The sequence below is a fragment of the Tachysurus vachellii genome, chromosome 10 (assembly GCF_030014155.1).
Source record: "Tachysurus vachellii isolate PV-2020 chromosome 10, HZAU_Pvac_v1, whole genome shotgun sequence".
NCBI classification, from domain to species: domain Eukaryota; kingdom Metazoa; phylum Chordata; class Actinopteri; order Siluriformes; family Bagridae; genus Tachysurus; species Tachysurus vachellii.
This window is the reverse complement of record NC_083469.1, coordinates 24124580-24143117: the sequence shown is the minus strand read 5'-3', so window position 1 is coordinate 24143117 and position 18538 is coordinate 24124580. Positions and strand designations below refer to the sequence as shown.

At 42.9% G+C, this 18538-nt stretch overlaps 1 protein-coding gene across 3 annotated transcripts in view; it reads right to left on the bottom strand.

Moving 5' to 3' along the window:
• Positions 1-18538, bottom strand: part of qkia (QKI, KH domain containing, RNA binding a) — an 81844-nt gene that overhangs the window by 22000 nt on the left and 41306 nt on the right. For all 3 annotated transcript variants that reach the window (XM_060880414.1, XM_060880415.1, XM_060880416.1), the window contains exon 4: positions 17110-17253. In XM_060880414.1, the coding sequence (XP_060736397.1) occupies positions 17110-17253 (144 nt within the window). The remainder of the gene's footprint in view (positions 1-17109; positions 17254-18538) is intronic.

Here is an 18538-nt window from a genome sequence, read left to right as displayed (position 1 = left end):
GAATATCTTGAAGGGGATTTGGGGAGGATGATTTGTGGCTTTAAACACTGCCGGATTTGCATCAGATTCAGAGATTTAAGAGTTTAAGCTGATCTGTACCACCCGAGTCACCATATGCCATGACCTCAGCTATACTAAAAGCCTCTAGAACACACTGTTCTACTCCTCCTGGTTAGCTTTGAGGTTTTACAGGCAAAAGGAAAGCAGTGTAGAAGTCTGAAAGAATGAATCAGCGGTCACAAGGAAATCTACTTGCAACACACTTCGGGATTTTAAAGCGGCATCATTCACATTTCCTGTCAAAGAGAAACAAGAAACACTTTCCTTACCCAAACACTCTCGGATGAAAAGACCGCATCTGAAGAAGGTCTAAAGGAAGCCAAAGGTCCGTCTTCTGATATAAGATTGCCAAGGGGGGGGATAAAAGCTATGGCTGATGCATTGAGAAACAAGTGATCACAGCATGCAAACAGAGCCATTATGTAGTAATATCTATAGACTCCGTTACCGGAATCCGGGCACTTCCACATGTCTTTGTATGGTGACTGGGATACAGTGCTCATTAAAGGTAAATTAGACAGTATAATTGACCAAGTCAGCTGTGGAGGTCAAAGGCACAAAACTCTTGTGGGTTGCTGCTTTGTATCACCTATGAAACTGTGCTCTAAAACGGCGGTCCTTACTCTCCAAGGTCACCGAGATGGAGCAGGGTGGCAAGTTGTAATCTCAACCTCACTGAGCAGTGATCTTTGGTCCCGGTGATGAGGTTCCAATATTCAGCTCATCAGGTTCAATCTTCCTCACGTGTTTAAGAGAAGACTCTCATAGGCAGAACACGAAATTCATGACTGCGGCTCTGAACCCAATTGTCAAACGATGTGGAAAATGACTAAAATATGGCAATCTACCCACCAAAGTTCCTGTACCACAAACTACCACATTCTTGTGGGATTTTTCAATGTTTTGCAACAAAGGAGTGCTGACCAGGTATAACCAGGTATCTGAGCTTAAGCAACTGCAACCAGCTCACATTTAAGCAAAAGCTAGCACCAAATACTACACAATCCCACTTCAAGCAACCTCTATCGACAGTTTTATTGGCACTTTTCAGAGCACAAGCAGAATTCTGGCAGACTGCAGCGTGGAACTTTGGATAATTACCCCTTAACCCCTACAATGGGGCAGGCGGGGCAATGCGGTGCAAGAAGGCCTGTGGGGATAGAGTGACTTGGCAGAACCAGACAACTACACAAACACCAACTGCTCACTAAAAGGATTAGCTTGGACGTTCAAAGGAAGGCGTGTGGACTAACTCCCGCAGGGGGTTGTTTGGAGGGTCGGGACAGATAACAGGCAGGACTAAGCTCTAGGGAAAGGGAACGATTAACAGGGTTTATTTTATTTATCCTACTAGATTTTTAAGAGAAGAGGAGGACACAGTCCTGTAATTTCTCAAGGTGGTGGCAGAGGCATTGTGCTTTTTCCAGCATATATGAAATGAGGAAAACCAAGAAAAGCCTTTGAAGTAGTTTTCAGCATGACTAAGCTAAACTTTAATTGACTCCCCTCCAGAACGCCACCATGCAGCACCTCTTATTGTGATCTGAATCTTGGAATATTTTCTTTGCACTGCACTTTTTATCCTCCATCCCTCACGAGGGGGAAATTCATACGAGCGGACTTCTAATGCTGCAGCAGGGGCAGGACGAGCAGAAATCGCAGCTGCGTTGAATTTCTTCATGTGGAAAAGGTCCTGACTTTGTACACATTCGGGTAAATATCGTTCCTCCAAATGCCTTCGAGTGGCAGTTAAGAAGAGTTATACTTCTGCATGTGTGCACATCAGAGCATGTTTCACCATCACAAGTACCCATGGGATATACAAATTCTGGCAAAACAGTATCAGCCCTTTCCCCTTGACTGTAAACACCCTGTCCCCTGAGCGAGACAAATGAGAATAAAAATACTGCTTAAAGGCTATTGCTCTTGTGAAACTTTACCATGGTTTAAGACGATGGTGCAGCAATCTGTGAAATCAGACGCATGCATGGAAGATGTAGGGCTGTAAAGATCTCTAACTGCAAGAAGGTTCCTTCCATGAGTCACCGTCACCTGCTTTACCTTCTGTGGCCAGGACGTGTAATTTAGGACATGGTCTAATGTCTGAAAATAAGAAATGTGGAGGCCTTTTTTCCTTTATATGTAGCCACACGATGGTTTAAAAAAAAGAACCTGGACATTTACGTAACAGACAAGTTCTGTAATGTCACAACAGTAAACGATACAGCAACCTAAGCGAACATTTTAAATCCAACAGATGCATTGAGTGATGAGTGAGCGTTCACCTTTCCCAGACAAGATAAGCAGTATTACACCAAAACAAAGGAAAAACAAACATTGTGACAGACTCCACAAACTGCACATCGGCATCTTTATAAAAAAAATAAATAAATAAATAAATAAAATAAAGTGCCTGAGGCACTGCGGCGCAAAAAATAAATAGTGTGCTCATTGTTCATCACTTCAGAAAAAGCAATTAAGTTGAAAGAGAATGGAATTTCAGGGAAGAAAATGAAGCCAAATGTGCAACAAACATGAACGAATACAAAAGGGATATCCTTAACAGAAAAGTCTTACTCTATGTTTAATTCAAACCTGAGAGCATGCTTGTAATTACACTTATTTAAATGGAAAAGAAAGAGGAAATAAAAAAACACTACAACTAACCTATCACTTAGACTCGGGCCGGATTGGTTTTAACCAATGTTTATACGTTTCTTACTATCTTTAGGTTACAAATACAGTTTGCAAATACACAAGTAGGCCTCTGTGAATGAGAAGTTACTACCGAGATGATCGAGCATTTACAAACCTGTAGATGACAAAAAAAAAAAAAAAAGTATACTTATATAATTAAACAACGCATGGTGAGGTAGTTAGCTAGTTAATTTCATTTAGCCAGAGCAAAAAGTCCCAGGGTGACTAAGTAGCCACAACTCATACCTAATATAAGGATCTAAATGTAGCACCTTAAGATAAGACACTTGATAAAAATCATTACACGCTGCTGGTTAACATTTTGTCTGTTTGTTTGCGCTACGTTTGTATAACCGCAATTCCTCCAAGTAGGTGCTTAATTCCGCAATGGGATCGGAGGATATTTGTGTACAAGTTAGACAAGGAAAACATATTTGACTACCGTTTGTTTATCGTAATTATTGTGGAAAATGTTATGATACGAATAGGTTATTCGTGTGCGTCTTCATTTCGGTTATGGAACAAAACATCATTCAGGCACAAAAACGACGCTACTTAAACATCGGTGCAGATGCATTCCGGAGATCACATTGTCACTGCGTGACAAATTATCATCGAATAACCCGGTTTGGAAGATACGAAACGCATAAAAATGCAATTTTCTGTGACATTTATACGTGATGCTTATTACAGTTTAGTTATTTAGTCTGAATGTGCCATGTCAATGAGGCAGGCAGCCTCTGATGTGTGCAGCTGTAAACACACAGCGGGTGGTGTGTATAAAAAAAAAAAAAAAAACAGACACCTCACTTCATAAAACTGTGAGCCACCGTTACAGAGAACTCAAGAACAAAACAAAAAACAAAACAAAAACACAAATGAATTATTAATCTAAGGCAGGGGTCGGCAACCTTAAACACCCAAAGAGCCATTTGGACCCGTTTCCCACAGAAAAAAAAAACAAAAACAACAACACAGGGAGCCACAAAACCCCTTTGACATCTAAAATGAAGAGAACACTGTATATATCGGTTTTTTTTTACCTTTATGGAAAGTATAGAAAAAACTGTAGTGTGTTGTGTTTATGAAATCAATGAACTGCTACCGAGTAAACGAAATTTTATTTCTGCAAGCAAACAAAAATATTTTGAACAGTTTGAACAAACCTTAACAAAAAAGACGCTGGATTGAAGGTTACTTTCAAATAAAATGTTCAGTGTCTAATTGAGTCCTCTTCGTATTCATGACATCAAAATTTTAACACAAGTAAAGTTGGTCACAGATTCACAGATTGGAGTTTCCCGAGTCAATAACTCCTGAGCTAAACGCTGTTACTACACAAATAACACCTCTTTTTTTTTATAGTAGTAATGTAGAGACGCAGCTACAACCCGATTTTCCTCAAAATCATCTTTCCTCCACGTTGGACAAAATACATAAGTCTCTAACGTGCAAACGGCTGAGAAACAGATTCCAAGGGACCGTCTGCAAAGTGCAAAAATCCGAAAAGCGAATACGAAAAACAGTATTTTTTATTAAGAAAAATCATAAAAATTATACAAAAAGACATTTCTCCCAAATAAGTGTTGTAGTATAACTATCAGGACATCAGTGATGTGTGAGCTGGTGACAGTACAGTGTATTACAGTGGTGTGTGTGAGCTGGTGACAGTACAGTGTATTACAGTGATGTGTGTGAGCTGGTGACAGTACAGTGTATTACAGTGATGTGTGTGAGCTGGTGACAGTACAGTGTATTACAGTGATGTGTGTGAGCTGGTGACAGTACAGTGTATTACAGTGATGTGTGAGCTGGTGACAGTACAGTGTATTACAGTGATGTGTGTGAGCTGGTGACAGTACAGTGTATTACAGTGATGTGTGTGAGCTGGTGACAGTACAGTGTGTATTACAGTGATGTGTGTGAGCTGGTGACAGTACAGTGTATTACAGTGATGTGTGTGAGCTGGTGACAGTACAGTGTATTACACTGATGTGTGTGAGCTGGTGACAGTACAGTGTATTACAGTGATGTGTGTGAGCTGGTGACAGTACAGTGTATTACAGTGATGTGTGTGAGCTGGTGACAGTACAGTGTATTACAGTGATGTGTGAGCTGGTGACAGTACAGTGTATTACAGTGATGTGTGTGAGCTGGTGACAGTACAGTGTATTACAGTGATGTGTGTGAGCTGGTGACAGTACAGTGTATTATAGTGATGTGTGTGAGCTGGTGACAGTACAGTGTATTACAGTGATGTGTGTGAGCTGGTGACAGTACACAGTGTGTATTACAGTGATGTGTGTGAGCTGGTGACAGTACAGTGTATTACAGTGATGTGTGTGAGCTGGTGACAGTACAGTGTATTACAGTGATGTGTGTGAGCTGGTGACAGTACACAGTGTGTATTACAGTGATGTGTGTGAGCTGGTGACAGTACAGTGTATTACAGTGATGTGTGTGAGCTGGTGACAGTACAGTGTATTACAGTGATGTGTGTGAGCTGGTGACAGTACACAGTGTGTATTACAGTGATGTGTGTGAGCTGGTGACAGTACACAGTGTGTATTACAGTGATGTGTGTGAGCTGGTGACAGTACAGTGTATTACAGTGATGTGTGTGAGCTGGTGACAGTACAGTGTATTACACTGATGTGTGTGAGCTGGTGACAGTACAGTGTATTACAGTGATGTGTGTGAGCTGGTGACAGTACAGTGTATTACAGTGATGTGTGTGAGCTGGTGACAGTACACAGTGTGTATTACAGTGATGTGTGTGAGCTGGTGACAGTACAGTGTATTACAGTGATGTGTGTGAGCTGGTGACAGTACAGTGTATTACAGTGATGTGTGTGAGCTGGTGACAGTACAGTGTATTACAGTGATGTGTGTGAGCTGGTGACAGTACAGTGTATTACAGTGATGTGTGTGAGCTGGTGACAGTACACAGTGTGTATTACAGTGATGTGTGTGAGCTGGTGACAGTACAGTGTATTACACTGATGTGTGTGAGCTGGTGACAGTACAGTGTATTACACTGATGTGTGTGAGCTGGTGACAGTACAGTGTATTACAGTGATGTGTGTGAGCTGGTGACAGTACAGTGTATTACAGTGATGTGTGTGAGCTGGTGACAGTACAGTGTATTACAGTGATGTGTGTGAGCTGGTGACAGTACAGTGTATTACAGTGATGTGTGTGAGCTGGTGACAGTACAGTGTATTACAGTGATGTGTGAGCTGGTGACAGTACAGTGTATTACAGTGATGTGTGTGAGCTGGTGACAGTACACAGTGTATTACAGTGATGTGTGTGAGCTGGTGACAGTACAGTGTATTACAGTGATGTGTGTGAGCTGGTGACAGTACAGTGTATTACAGTGATGTGTGTGAGCTGGTGACAGTACAGTGTATTACAGTGATGTGTGTGAGCTGGTGACAGTACAGTGTATTACAGTGATGTGTGTGAGCTGGTGACAGTACAGTGTATTACAGTGATGTGTGTGAGCTGGTGACAGTACAGTGTATTACAGTGATGTGTGTGAGCTGGTGACAGTACAGTGTATTACAGTGATGTGTGAGCTGGTGACAGTACAGTGTATTACAGTGATGTGTGAGCTGGTGACAGTACAGTGTATTACAGTGATGTGTGTGAGCTGGTGACAGTACAGTGTATTACAGTGATGTGTGTGAGCTGGTGACAGTACAGTGTATTACAGTGATGTGTGTGAGCTGGTGACAGTACAGTGTATTACAGTGATGTGTGTGAGCTGGTGACAGTACAGTGTATTACACTGATGTGTGTGAGCTGGTGACAGTACAGTGTATTACAGTGATGTGTGTGAGCTGGTGACAGTACAGTGTATTACAGTGATGTGTGTGAGCTGGTGACAGTACAGTGTATTACAGTGATGTGTGTGAGCTGGTGACAGTACAGTGTATTACAGTGATGTGTGTGAGCTGGTGACAGTACAGTGTATTACAGTGATGTGTGTGAGCTGGTGACAGTACAGTGTATTACAGTGATGTGTGAGCTGGTGACAGTACAGTGTATTACAGTGATGTGTGAGCTGGTGACAGTACACAGTGTGTATTACAGTGATGTGTGTGAGCTGGTGACAGTACAGTGTATTACAGTGATGTGTGTGAGCTGGTGACAGTACACAGTGTGTATTACAGTGATGTGTGTGAGCTGGTGACAGTACAGTGTATTACAGTGAAGGTATTGACTGTTTTTTGTATTCGCTTTTCGGGTTTTGCACTTTGCAGACGGTCCCTTGGAATCTGTCTCAGGTGTTCGCACATAGAGACTTGTGTATTTTGTCCACCGCGGAGGAAAGCTGATTTTGAGAAAAACAAAATATGACATATTTTGAGCGACAAAAAAATTAAACACGGTTTATTTTAATGTTACAAGAACATCGTAATCTTAGAATTTCATTTTTTAAAAAACTAACTAACTAAAATAAAATAAATTTTAATTAAATATTTATTTTCCAAATCTACAGGGAGCCGCAGCAGAGGGATGAAAGAGCCTCTTGCGGCTCCGGAGCCGCGGGTTGCCGATCCCTGATCTAAGGGAATCATTTATAATTGGTCAAGACGTTATTTAAAAAAAAAACCCTGTGCGTGTCTTAATTCATGACCAGAAAAGATACGATAATCTGATATCGGAATTTTTGTCCGTTGCACCAAATTCCAGGATCCATTTCCGAAATGTAGCTGTTAGACTGGGAGGATGGTGCAAAAAAGACACTTGGGTAGAAATCCATGACAAGGAAATAAGATGGACAGATCAAAGATGAAAGGAGGACAAAACTGTTTAAGGCAGTGTCTCAAAATGCTCACGTTTCTACTTAGCTGACACAAATCCAATTTTATTTATTTATTTTTTAACTGTTTGGACATTCAATCCTTCCCGAATCAGAACTGACCCACTACACGGACCTAGATGAAATCTGTTGGGGAAATGATTCGCTTGATATTTGGGGAATCGCTGCAAGCAAAACTAGAAGGATTCAAGGAAGACGAAGTAGTTCTTAAAAGACGATTCCAACAAATGAGAAATCAGTGCAACAGTCACGGCTGATCGACGTCGTCGTCTTGGCCCACGCCAGATCCAGAGCCTGTGCTACCAGCAGATTCACATCCATGACTGGATTTTTCATGACCATTGATATGCAATGCGAAGCTTGTTCAGAGACGTGGGGAGACGAGCGAGTAAAAATTCTGAATTGTACAAATCAAAGAGATACAAAAGAGAGAAAAACCAGCTGAAAGGAGTAAAGAGCGGGCAGTATGAACACTGCCTGAACAGAAGAAGGACAACAGTTCACCTCATGGGACTCACTAAAATTGTCTCTATGAGCTCTCAGCATGGTTCTATCAGATTCTGGATGAATAAAAGAGTGTTTAAAAAGTACACTCTGGGGGGAAAAAGCTTTGCTGCTACCTTAAACTGCCACGTTCTCTGAGGAGCCTACAAAGGAGCCTAAAATCATTGGTTGTAACCCACCATCAGCTGCCAAGTGGACTCTTGTGGTGATTTCTGGTAGTCGGCATGTCTGAAGAGGTAGAACATATACAGATGCTCGTGGATGTGCTCCAAATCATTTTATACTCGTGTCCTTTACCGTTTCTTTAAATACCCAGGGCAAGGCTGAATGGTGAGAGACAATTGAGATTGAGGACCAAGCTGCTATCGTTGGGCCCCTGAGCAAGACCCTTAACCCTCTCCGCTCTAGGGGCGCTGTGTCACGGCTGACCGTGTACTCTGACCCGACTTCCAGAGATGGGAAGTGCGAATAAAGAATTTGGCTGTGCTGTAATGTCTATGTGACGATAATAAAATCCTCTCTTACATATCCAGTTTAGTGCTTCGTAGCATGATGTAGCTCAGTAAAATACACTTGAAGGAGTTGTTTGCAAGAGCGTTTTTTACAGAATGGCTAATTACGGCCGACGCTACGATGACGGCTAATAATAGCTTAGTGATGAGGAATGTCAAAAACATACCATCGTTCTACATAATTACGTACAAGCTAAACTCGTCTTAACAAAGGAAAGTTATCATCAAAAGGTAGCAGAGTAATAGATATGAAGGCAAAAGATATGAAGGCAAATCCGGGTGAGTTTTGTGTCAATCACGGCTGGGTGTAATTTACAGCTGACAAGCTGAATCTAAATCAGCCAAGGCGAGCACAGCCTATGTACTAATAGAGAGGTCAAGTTGAATTACCACACACTATTAGGGGAATTAGAATCTCAGCCATGCTGAAAAGTGCATGGTGATGGAGAGCAGAGGAAGAAGCAGACAAGAGTCTGGGCTGCACTGATAAAGGAGGTTCGGCCGACTGAAATCTGGCTCTAGTGTTAAGAGAAGGAAACGTCAAAAGGTTAATAGAAACCTCGCTGGTGTTTGATCCGGACTGGTTGGCCTGATCAAAGCGGAGGGTTTAATGCATGCTACTCTGCATCGCTTGCTTTCAGGAGGGAAAAAATGGTGAAAGAAGGAAATGGGGGGGGTGAAAGGGAGAGAAAACAGAGAGAAAGAAACAGTACAGAGCTTTACGTCTGCTGTCAAGCTGCTTAATAACGTTAAGAGGCAGAGGAAGAGCAGATCTCCGTCAGGATGAGTGAATGCAGACATTGCAGTCATTGTACAACAGCATTGTAACTGACCATGTTTTTTTTTTTGTTTGTTTTGTTACCCATGATTCTTCATGTTGGCCCTGCAGCTAGGCATGAAGCTGATTGGACAAGACACTAGAGCGAGAGAGCGAAAATAACAAGGGATAGTGCTGACCTTGCGGGGTCGTCGTGTGTATTCCAGGAGTGCTGGCTCGAGTTTCTGTTTGCCACTACGTTTTTCTGTTCGTTCGCAAAAATAACTCTATTGCTAATACAGTTAGTCAAATTGCCAAGTGAGGTAATGAATAAAATTATAGTTGTCAAACAGTAGAGACGAACCAGATGAGGTAATGGCTGAAATCATTGTCACGGCTCTATTGCGAAGCACTTGCCAGGAACGTACCAAGGTGACAGGAGAAACGAGGGAATACAAAGAAATGGGGCGATTAGTTGGGAAGGCATGCTCACAAGCGCACACAGCGAGCGACCAGATGGCATTTTGTTCTCGTTTGTCATACTGGCCTGATAGGAGGCGAATGTGATTATACGTGTACGAGGAAAAAGGTGTTTATTGATCACGATGAGCCGGCTGGCCATAACAGGCCTCTGAGCCAGCCTTCAGGCAAAGAGCTGACAGTAAAAATTTGGCTGTCGGGGACGCTACGCCCACAGAGCACAACGCCTGTCATACATTTCACACCATCTGTCTGTCTCTATATCCCCTGTCTTGCTATCTCTGTCCCCTAGCGAGGAGCCTTTTTCCCCCCCGTCACAGACAGGTACAGTATGTACTCAGGCAGCCATGCTTGAGGAAGGAAAATTGCATGCAGGGATTTCCCAGAAATGCTAAAACAAATGCAGCTAGACCAAGATTTTCTTTTAAATTCACTGCAAATGACCCAAAATCTAAGTGCAATCATTAGATAAGTATACCAAAAGAAAAAGCACAATAAGAGCAGTAAAAAACCTGAGGGGGAAAAAAGACAGGGACTAGAAATGAAAGACTGGGGCAATCGGGAAAGCTTCTTATCCAGTTCGTTTGTTGAGAGTCCTCACTCATGCAAACTGCCGTGGGATGTGAAGCTAAAGTTTTCCCTTTATTTCACTCTCCATCCTATACCCGAAGCTTTTTGTGGCCTTTAAAGAAACCAGGGAGAATTTGGCTGACTCACTGGTCCTGCCTTCGAGTACCGAGCAGTCAAAACGAGATGAAACGGAAGGAAAGAGAAGAAAAAGGCAGGGGAAAAAAAAAAAGCAAACCCCTCCGAGCACTCCGAGCTACGGGAGCTGCACAGCTATAAGGGCCTAGGGCTCTCCACATTCCTGCACACAAAAAACACTGACTTCTGAGAAAAGAAAGCAGCTGAAACCACATTACAGCTTCAGTAGATTTCAGCTTAATGATCACCAACGGGTCCTTGGTCTAGTTTGAAACGGTCACATGTTCCGTCAGAACACTTATGTGGCAACGCGACACCGCACTAGCCCTGAAAGCTCATGTGACACGGCATTTTAATTAGCCAAGTTTAACAGAAAGCACTCGTAGTGGCCTAGATTCATTAATGAGGTGGTGGAGGTGAAGGTTCCTACTTCACCCACTCCTCAGCTCCATGATCACATGCAGGAGAAGAAAGAAAAGAGCTCAGAGGGACATGTCTCAGAGTTCCAAGGGTTTTAGGTTGCTTCTCCAAAAATACCTTTCCACTCGCTTTCACTGTAATGCTGATCTTAAAGATGAAGATGAAGCCCGACTTCTGAGATACAAGATGACTAAAGGATTGGCCACACAGGTACCTCGAGGGGAAAGTTAACAATATGGCCCATCAATCCTTCTCCCAAGACAACAACCGAAGACACTGATGTTTTGACTGACATCAATGCTAGGTTTCGTCTGGAACAACGAAAGACGCCCGAGTACGTTCCTGAAAAGCGAGGTTTTGACAGATTAAGAAATCCGGAGAAACTAATTAAAATGCAGGAAGGACACCTAGCAGAGCCACGCCCCCCACCCACCCCCACCCCAATTCTTTAAAACAAGTGGCCCAAAAATGCTTCGATGAGCATGGAATGAAAGGGCCTTTTTACACCTGGTCACTTCATGTGTTGTCTCTGATCCGATAGCTATCTGATTTTGTTAAAACGGTTCCATTTACATTAGGCCACATAAATGCGTCTCGGCGAATCGGATATCGATCCACTCTTTCTACTCCCGCCCAAAATGCAAATATATTTTGCCTCATTTCCGGGGTAATTGAAATGGAACACACTTTGGTGTATGCGGTTTTCAGAATGCAATCAAAAAACAGCATTTAATGTTTGCTGCGTTTCGCTGGAGGCAGCAGCGGCGCATTTTAAGACCCGACGAGACGCCTGGGTGAAAGATCACCTGCGAGTGACGTACTTCCGTTTGGGAGGAGTATAGAGCTGACGTATGTGCCTTGAACAATCACATTCATTTACACCTGTCCAGTTTCATCTGAAACGCGTCCCAGACCTCCTCCTGAAGTGGTTTAAACGTCTCGAAAACGTTTCAGAGGTTATTTAGACCTGGTCTTTTTACCATCGGGTAGCTATCTGATCACAGAAAACGCATGAAGTGACCAGGTGTAAAAAGCCCCAAAAAGGTATAATCCCTTACTTTGCCTACAATAAGGAGCATGTGGAAGCAAAGATTAGCCAAGGCTTATCTTATCAAGGCTCCATCAATGTTCAAAAATCCCAGCACCACGTTAAAAGAAAACTAAACAAACAAACCTGCCTAGCCTCACTGGCCTGCAGTTATGGGTCTGCCGTCTCTGTGCCTTTAGCATTCCTAAACATTGGTGTATGAATTCGATGAATAGGACTACAACCAAATAAACAGCCTGTATGCCTCACACAACAGAACACAAGGCTCCAACACAGCAGAACATGAAACGATTGGGTGGTGTTATCTCTGTGATGAAGGCTCCAATTGGACGGGGTTCCTGCTGCGGCAATAAAACGCACAGATACCTGAAGAGATAGAGTAACACTAGACAGGGAGAATCGATCGTCCTGATCGAACGACCGACCCGATGACGGAAAGAAATACAGCAGTGAGGAGAGGCGGTAGGTAGAGAAGAGAGAAAACCTGCCTTTAATAATCTCTCCTAATCTCTACAGTGTGTGGGTCTGAGGTGAGGTCAAACTGTCTTTACCCAAATGAGAACGAGTCTAACTGCTTACACATTAGTGCCTTGACAACACAGATCCAGAAAACCACTAAGCGGGGTTTAAACTTTTCCATCCGTACTGAAGCATTATTATTAAGTGTTAAAAAAAGGATAGCCGCAGGAAGTTTCCACCATTCCCACAAAGTGTTTTGAAGCGGTGCGAGTCGGTAAAAATGGAGAAGTTAAGCAACATTTAGACTTTGGATTCGTCTGGAAGCAGCAGGCTGAGGTTAGGTGGAAAGTGATGAATACAAATGTAAGCACCTGTAAAGTAGGGGTATGGATGACAGCATTGAACTGTGTCAATTTTGTTGTCCTGCATGTTTGTTTGCTGCAGTTGCTTTAATGTACATGAATGCTTTATGATGTGGGACTGTGTACATCATCCAATCAAGTTTGTTGTTTGAGTCAATTGGATGCATCTGCCAATGAATGCAGGGGGGGCGGGGCAGAGAACGAGGAAGCCCGGGAAGCGAGAGAGATTTTTGAGGAAGTGCGCACGAGGGGCGAGCTAGAAAAGAAACCATATAAAAAAAAAAGTGAATTGTTTGATAACGAAAAAGGAGTTCTAACATTTTTTTTCTTGACTCTAAAAACTGAGGGGCGCCGGTCGTGAACATCGAGGTCTCACCGGTGAACAGCAGATGGTTTTCGTACCTGGTAGCTTATGCTAATAACACTTAGCTCGCGCATCGCATTGAAAGCGGATTGTGAGCCACGTTTGGTGAGCTGGAGTTTCGCGGGCTAAAGGATACCACGAGACATCGCTTCGGCCGTGAGGACGGACATTTTGTGAAGCAGAGGATCGGAAAGTAGTGAGTGATAAAGCTCAAAAATAGCTATTGAACTCTTCATCTTTGAGTTTTATAACGTGCACCAACGGGCCCCAACGACAAGCGTTTTGAGAACTATTACATTTGTTGTTTATTTGATATCCAAAGGCATTGTTTTACATGACCTTTTTATTTCATTTGAAGTCATTGAAGTCATTGACATTGAAGCTGCAGTCTGATTATTGCAGTAAATTAATAAACTCTTATTTGTTTCTATGTTATTATAACTGGGTGTAGTGGCAACTCATTCCCACACACATACACACACCCACATACACACACACACGCATGCATACACGCGCACGCACACCACGTTTAGGACATTGTACGGTTACTGTATTTTCATGTTCTGGTGACATACATTACGCACTGCTCACTATCAGTAAGTGTAGTAATCACCAGTGGAGGCACCGCGCTACTGGATAGTAATGGAGTTTCTTCGTTAACCACCACAAATACTAATTCCGGGCTTTAGAGTAATTCTACATAAGTACAGGGAGATCAGCCAGTTCACCATTTCACCGCTGAGAATCCAGGCTCCTGCTGCGCCATTTCTATACATGTTGTAGTTTAACCCTGAAAAAGGGGTTACACAAAGTAGTGGTTTGCTTGATGATATTTTTTTTTTTTTTTTTTTTTAAATTCCACAATTCAGAATTGTATTGTCCCTCAACATGCTCAGTGTTCCTGGCAACAGACGTGGAGTCTGAACTCGGCTCTACGAATATACCTTGAACTCGGTCTGCCTCTTTCTCTCCCTAAAGCATCTCCTCTAGCACTAATTTCTTTTCTGTTCATCGGCAGTGTTGTGATGATTGATCCTTCGTTCGTGGCCTGGGTTCATCGTTTCTGTACACGTTCGCACAGCAGCGCTGGAGACGGCTGGAGCGACTGGAAGTGACCGAGTGAGTGCGAGCTGCTGGAGGGTGTTTGATCCGCTGTGTGACGGCAGTGTGGAGGTGTGAGATATGAAGGTTAAGAGGTGGAAGGAGGTTGTGTGTGTATAAAAGGGAAGGAAGAATCAGTGGGATAAACCCACAAACCACACATGAAAGCGTAGCTCAATTCCCCCCCCCCCCTTCCCCCTCTCCATTATACTGCCTCACTCACCCTCCTCTGTTGCGGTCTCTTTCCTCTGTTGCACTCAGAGTTGAAAAGTTCACAGGGTCTATGAGCTGGATCTCTCAATCCTTACAACATTTCATTTTATCCCTTTGAAATACCCATTTATGCAGTCACCCAAACACAGTCTTGTGTGTGTGTGTGTAAGAATAAATTCGGCGAATTAAGTTGAACACACACTTTTTTCCTGCATGCTGGCTCCGATGCCAGCCGTGTTGTTTCCGAAGGAGTGAAACCGACATTACAAATTTTACCCGCCGCCGGCAGGGACAAAGAAAAGAAGAATCGATCGGTACGGCGCAAAAAACTGAAAGCCTATCAGAGAAGTGGTTTATGAGAGCGCGCACACACCCTCTGTTTCAACTCTCTCTTCTCGTGTCTGAGAACAAACCCGAGTGCTGTGACCTCTTTGTTTTGCCGAGATATTTAATAAAGGCAATTTCATGCTTCTAAATGAGAAGATGCCGTTCATTATGGGAGCCAAGGCAGGAAGATTGTCCTGCTGGGTCTTAATCACATTTACCTTGCCATGATAATGTCCTTTAATCAACCTCGCAGTATAGGAACTAAAAAAAAACATCAAGGGCCAATGGGCAATTATCAAAAGAATATACAGAGCGATATGTTATAAACGTTCCCCTAAGGGTTGAAAGCCTTCTTACAGAAATGAGACGTTCCTCTTGGCTAAATAACGAGCGTGATTAGTCTTAGATTACGTTTACGGCATTTGGCGTACGTCCTTAGAGCGACGTGCAAAAGTGCTTTGAAGTCTCTATCAGTGAATACATTCACACTGGTTCACTAGGTTACAGACTTAAATCAACCTAAAACACTGTTCAGGGTTTTTTTTTTCCTCCTAATATACACACAAAACAGAACTGAAGAGCCTTTCCGTAACCTCTTACCCTGAGAGATGGTTGGACCAGTCGAGCAGCGCTGGTGCATAACTGATCAGCGCTAATCTTATCGAACAAAACCGATCGCTTTCGACAAATCTTCATGGAGCATTAACATCTAAACAAGGACAAAAAATAAACCAGAGCTAAAGACCGATAAAAAAAGAAAGGGCAGAGAGATGGAAAAGAACAGCCCCTGGCTATATTTCAAGAGGTCAGGAGCCTCCACTACGCTACCCCATGGGCAATCAACAGACTCTGCAGCCTTGGCCTTCTGTTCACGGCAGGTAGACAGGTGCCGCAGCGGAGAATGAGAGACGAAACTCTGAGCGAGAATGAAAATGTGCGGACATGCCGCACCGATGCCATTTGTTTTCTAGCAGGAGATCCGGAGCAAATTCCCAGAATGCACCGGTACGACGCCGTCAGGGTTCCGGCTCTTGGATGGGATTAAATCTGCCGGTATACATGCAGAAATCTCTCTGAAGTGTACTCAGAGTTAAGCTTCGTACTTGGCCAAAATTCCCCAAGCACTTCGTTACAAAAAATAAAAAAATAACGCAGGGAAATTGCTGTAGTATAAAAACAACAACACACTGCTGTAAAGATCTATGGAAAGATAATACATGTATGCTTTCTATAACCTCAGGTAAAAGTGTTTATGATCAACTAAAATGTTTTGGTTTACCATCAAGAAGACATTTTATCACAGTAACTTGGTTAAGTGTAAACACACAAACCTGTGTGTTACGTTTAATTCTGTTAAACAGATATCGGTCTAAATGTTATATACGGGTTTATTCCATATTAACCAACTCAAAGGGTCCAGAATTTCCCTTAAAGGATCGAGGAAGCTGACGTAAGGGAGCGAATTTTAAGCCACACGCCATGATTTTATAGCTGGTCTTTAAAGTCAGCAGGAGACGTAACTACTACTTGTTTCCATGGTAATAACCTTTATCAGCATGTGGTGCGACTAGCATTCAAAATCAATTTTCTTGCCTCTATAATGAAGGTTCTGGAGGAAGATTTAGGGTTTGCGTATAAGACTCAGCAGTGTATATATGCGTTAGGTCGTACATGAGGAAGGATCAGCGGTGCGCTTTACTCTACGCTCTTCAACCCTATTGGTGCACCAAGTCGCTCCATATTTGCATGAAATAAAACTCCCGTCCATCGCTGGACGCGCTCACATCTTTTTTTGAACACGAGCGGTCCTTGCTGTATGTGTGAATGCATCATTACGAAGAAAAAGGGGGGCGGGGCTTCCACAAAGCATGTGATCGTTTGCCACTTTACCGTGTTCTCGTCTGCCTTTTGTGTGTATTTGGATTCCTCAGAAATTTGTTTGGTAGGTCTGGTGATATGTAAATAATGTTTATCGTCGGTTAAAGTATATTATTGCCGTCGTACAGGCAAGGATAATCAGATAATGCCTCCTACTTAAAGTATAAAGCTTGTGAAACTCCAGATCATTTTATTTATTTTATTTATTTTTGGCAAATGCTGGAAATGTTGCCAGCTAAATGAAAGGGTGTTAAGAGTGTGAGACTACTGTAGGGTTGGAACTAATCTCAGCAAGACGATCGTTCGGCACGTGCAGAGTTCATTTCACCTAAACTTTGAGAAGGCACAGACTGAAAAAACAAACAAATAAATAAATAAAAAAGGTACTGACCGCGGGCACCAGGAGCTTCTTCACCTCCTCCACGGCTCTCCTCATCTTGATCTCGGCTCGCGCCTGCGTGTCCTCCACAGTGATGAGGACGTGCAGGTCTTCGTTCAGATGCTCCCAGTTGGGCTTCCCTCGGTTCTGCTCCTCCTGAAATGAAAGGGGAAGGTGGTGAGTAGTGAAAAGCGAGATGTGCGTGTAAGTGTGTAACGTGGCGGCGCCCCTGCAGATCTGCTCGGTGAATCGGCGCGTTGGAGTCAGACGTGAATCAGCGAGCGAGTACGACGAGCCGAGAATGACGTGAGTGACATTTTCGTGTGTTGGCTGACAGTCAGGATTGCAGGCAGCAGTGAAATGAAAAGAGCCTGTCACTGTCTCTTCTGTTTGACAAGACCGTAGCGCTTTTCCAGTCAACAGTGCAGCAGGAAAGAAGAAGAAGAAGAAAAACAACAGGAAAAAAAAAAAGGGACGTATTTTGGAATGCAGTCGTATTACGCGTGTCAACTGTGTGTGTGTGTGTCTAACGTTAGCTAAATCAAACATTCACAGATTTTAATAAAAGAAGGAAAAAGGGGGCGGGGCTTCCAGGAGACACTGGTTAATATCAGAGACCCCAAAATGTCAGTCATTCCAGATTCATGCGCTGATCTGACAGCTATATTAGTGGAAAAGTCTGATCTTTTTTTGATGAAGCGTTTTGCATCTTTATGACTGATGAGTCGTACCAGCGTGTTCCACGTGCTCCACGTGTTCCACGTGCTCCACGTGCTCAGCTTTATGCAAATCAAACTAAATTCAATTTAAGATAAAAGTAGAAACAAATAGTGGAAACGAGTTGTTCGATTGATGAAGAAAAAGAAAGAAAGAAAAAGTTTCTCTTTATATTCGAATGTTTGCTTTTAAACAATTACATGCTTCAGATTCATTTATTATTATTATTATTTGTTTATTATTAATTCATTCATTCATTTAAGTTTTGCATAATCTAAAACCTTCATCCACATCCATGAGCTCACAGGTCCTCATGATTGGCTAAGGCTGCTGTGATTGACAGGGGAGAGCATGCGGTTGCCCCGCCCACCTACAGACGATGGCTAATTCTGGCACGCTGACCCGCGTGACCTCGGCAACAGACAAAAGTATTGGCGCAGACGCTTTCGTTAAAACTACGAACATATAAACAAAAGCAAACGTGGAAATTTATAGAAGGCTAAAAAAAATAACAGGTTATATTTTGTAACTTGGAATATTTCTTCTTTACTAGTCGCTCTCTCCTTTAATCCCAGGAAGTTTTAAGGGTGATCTAACCTTGAAAGATTTGATTTGGGAAACACACAGTTGTACTCTGGGAACCTTCTGGCTCATGTGGTCTAACAAATGTCTGTAATTGTGAGTGATGATTACGCTCCGTGCGGCGCTCGCTCGCTCGCTCGCT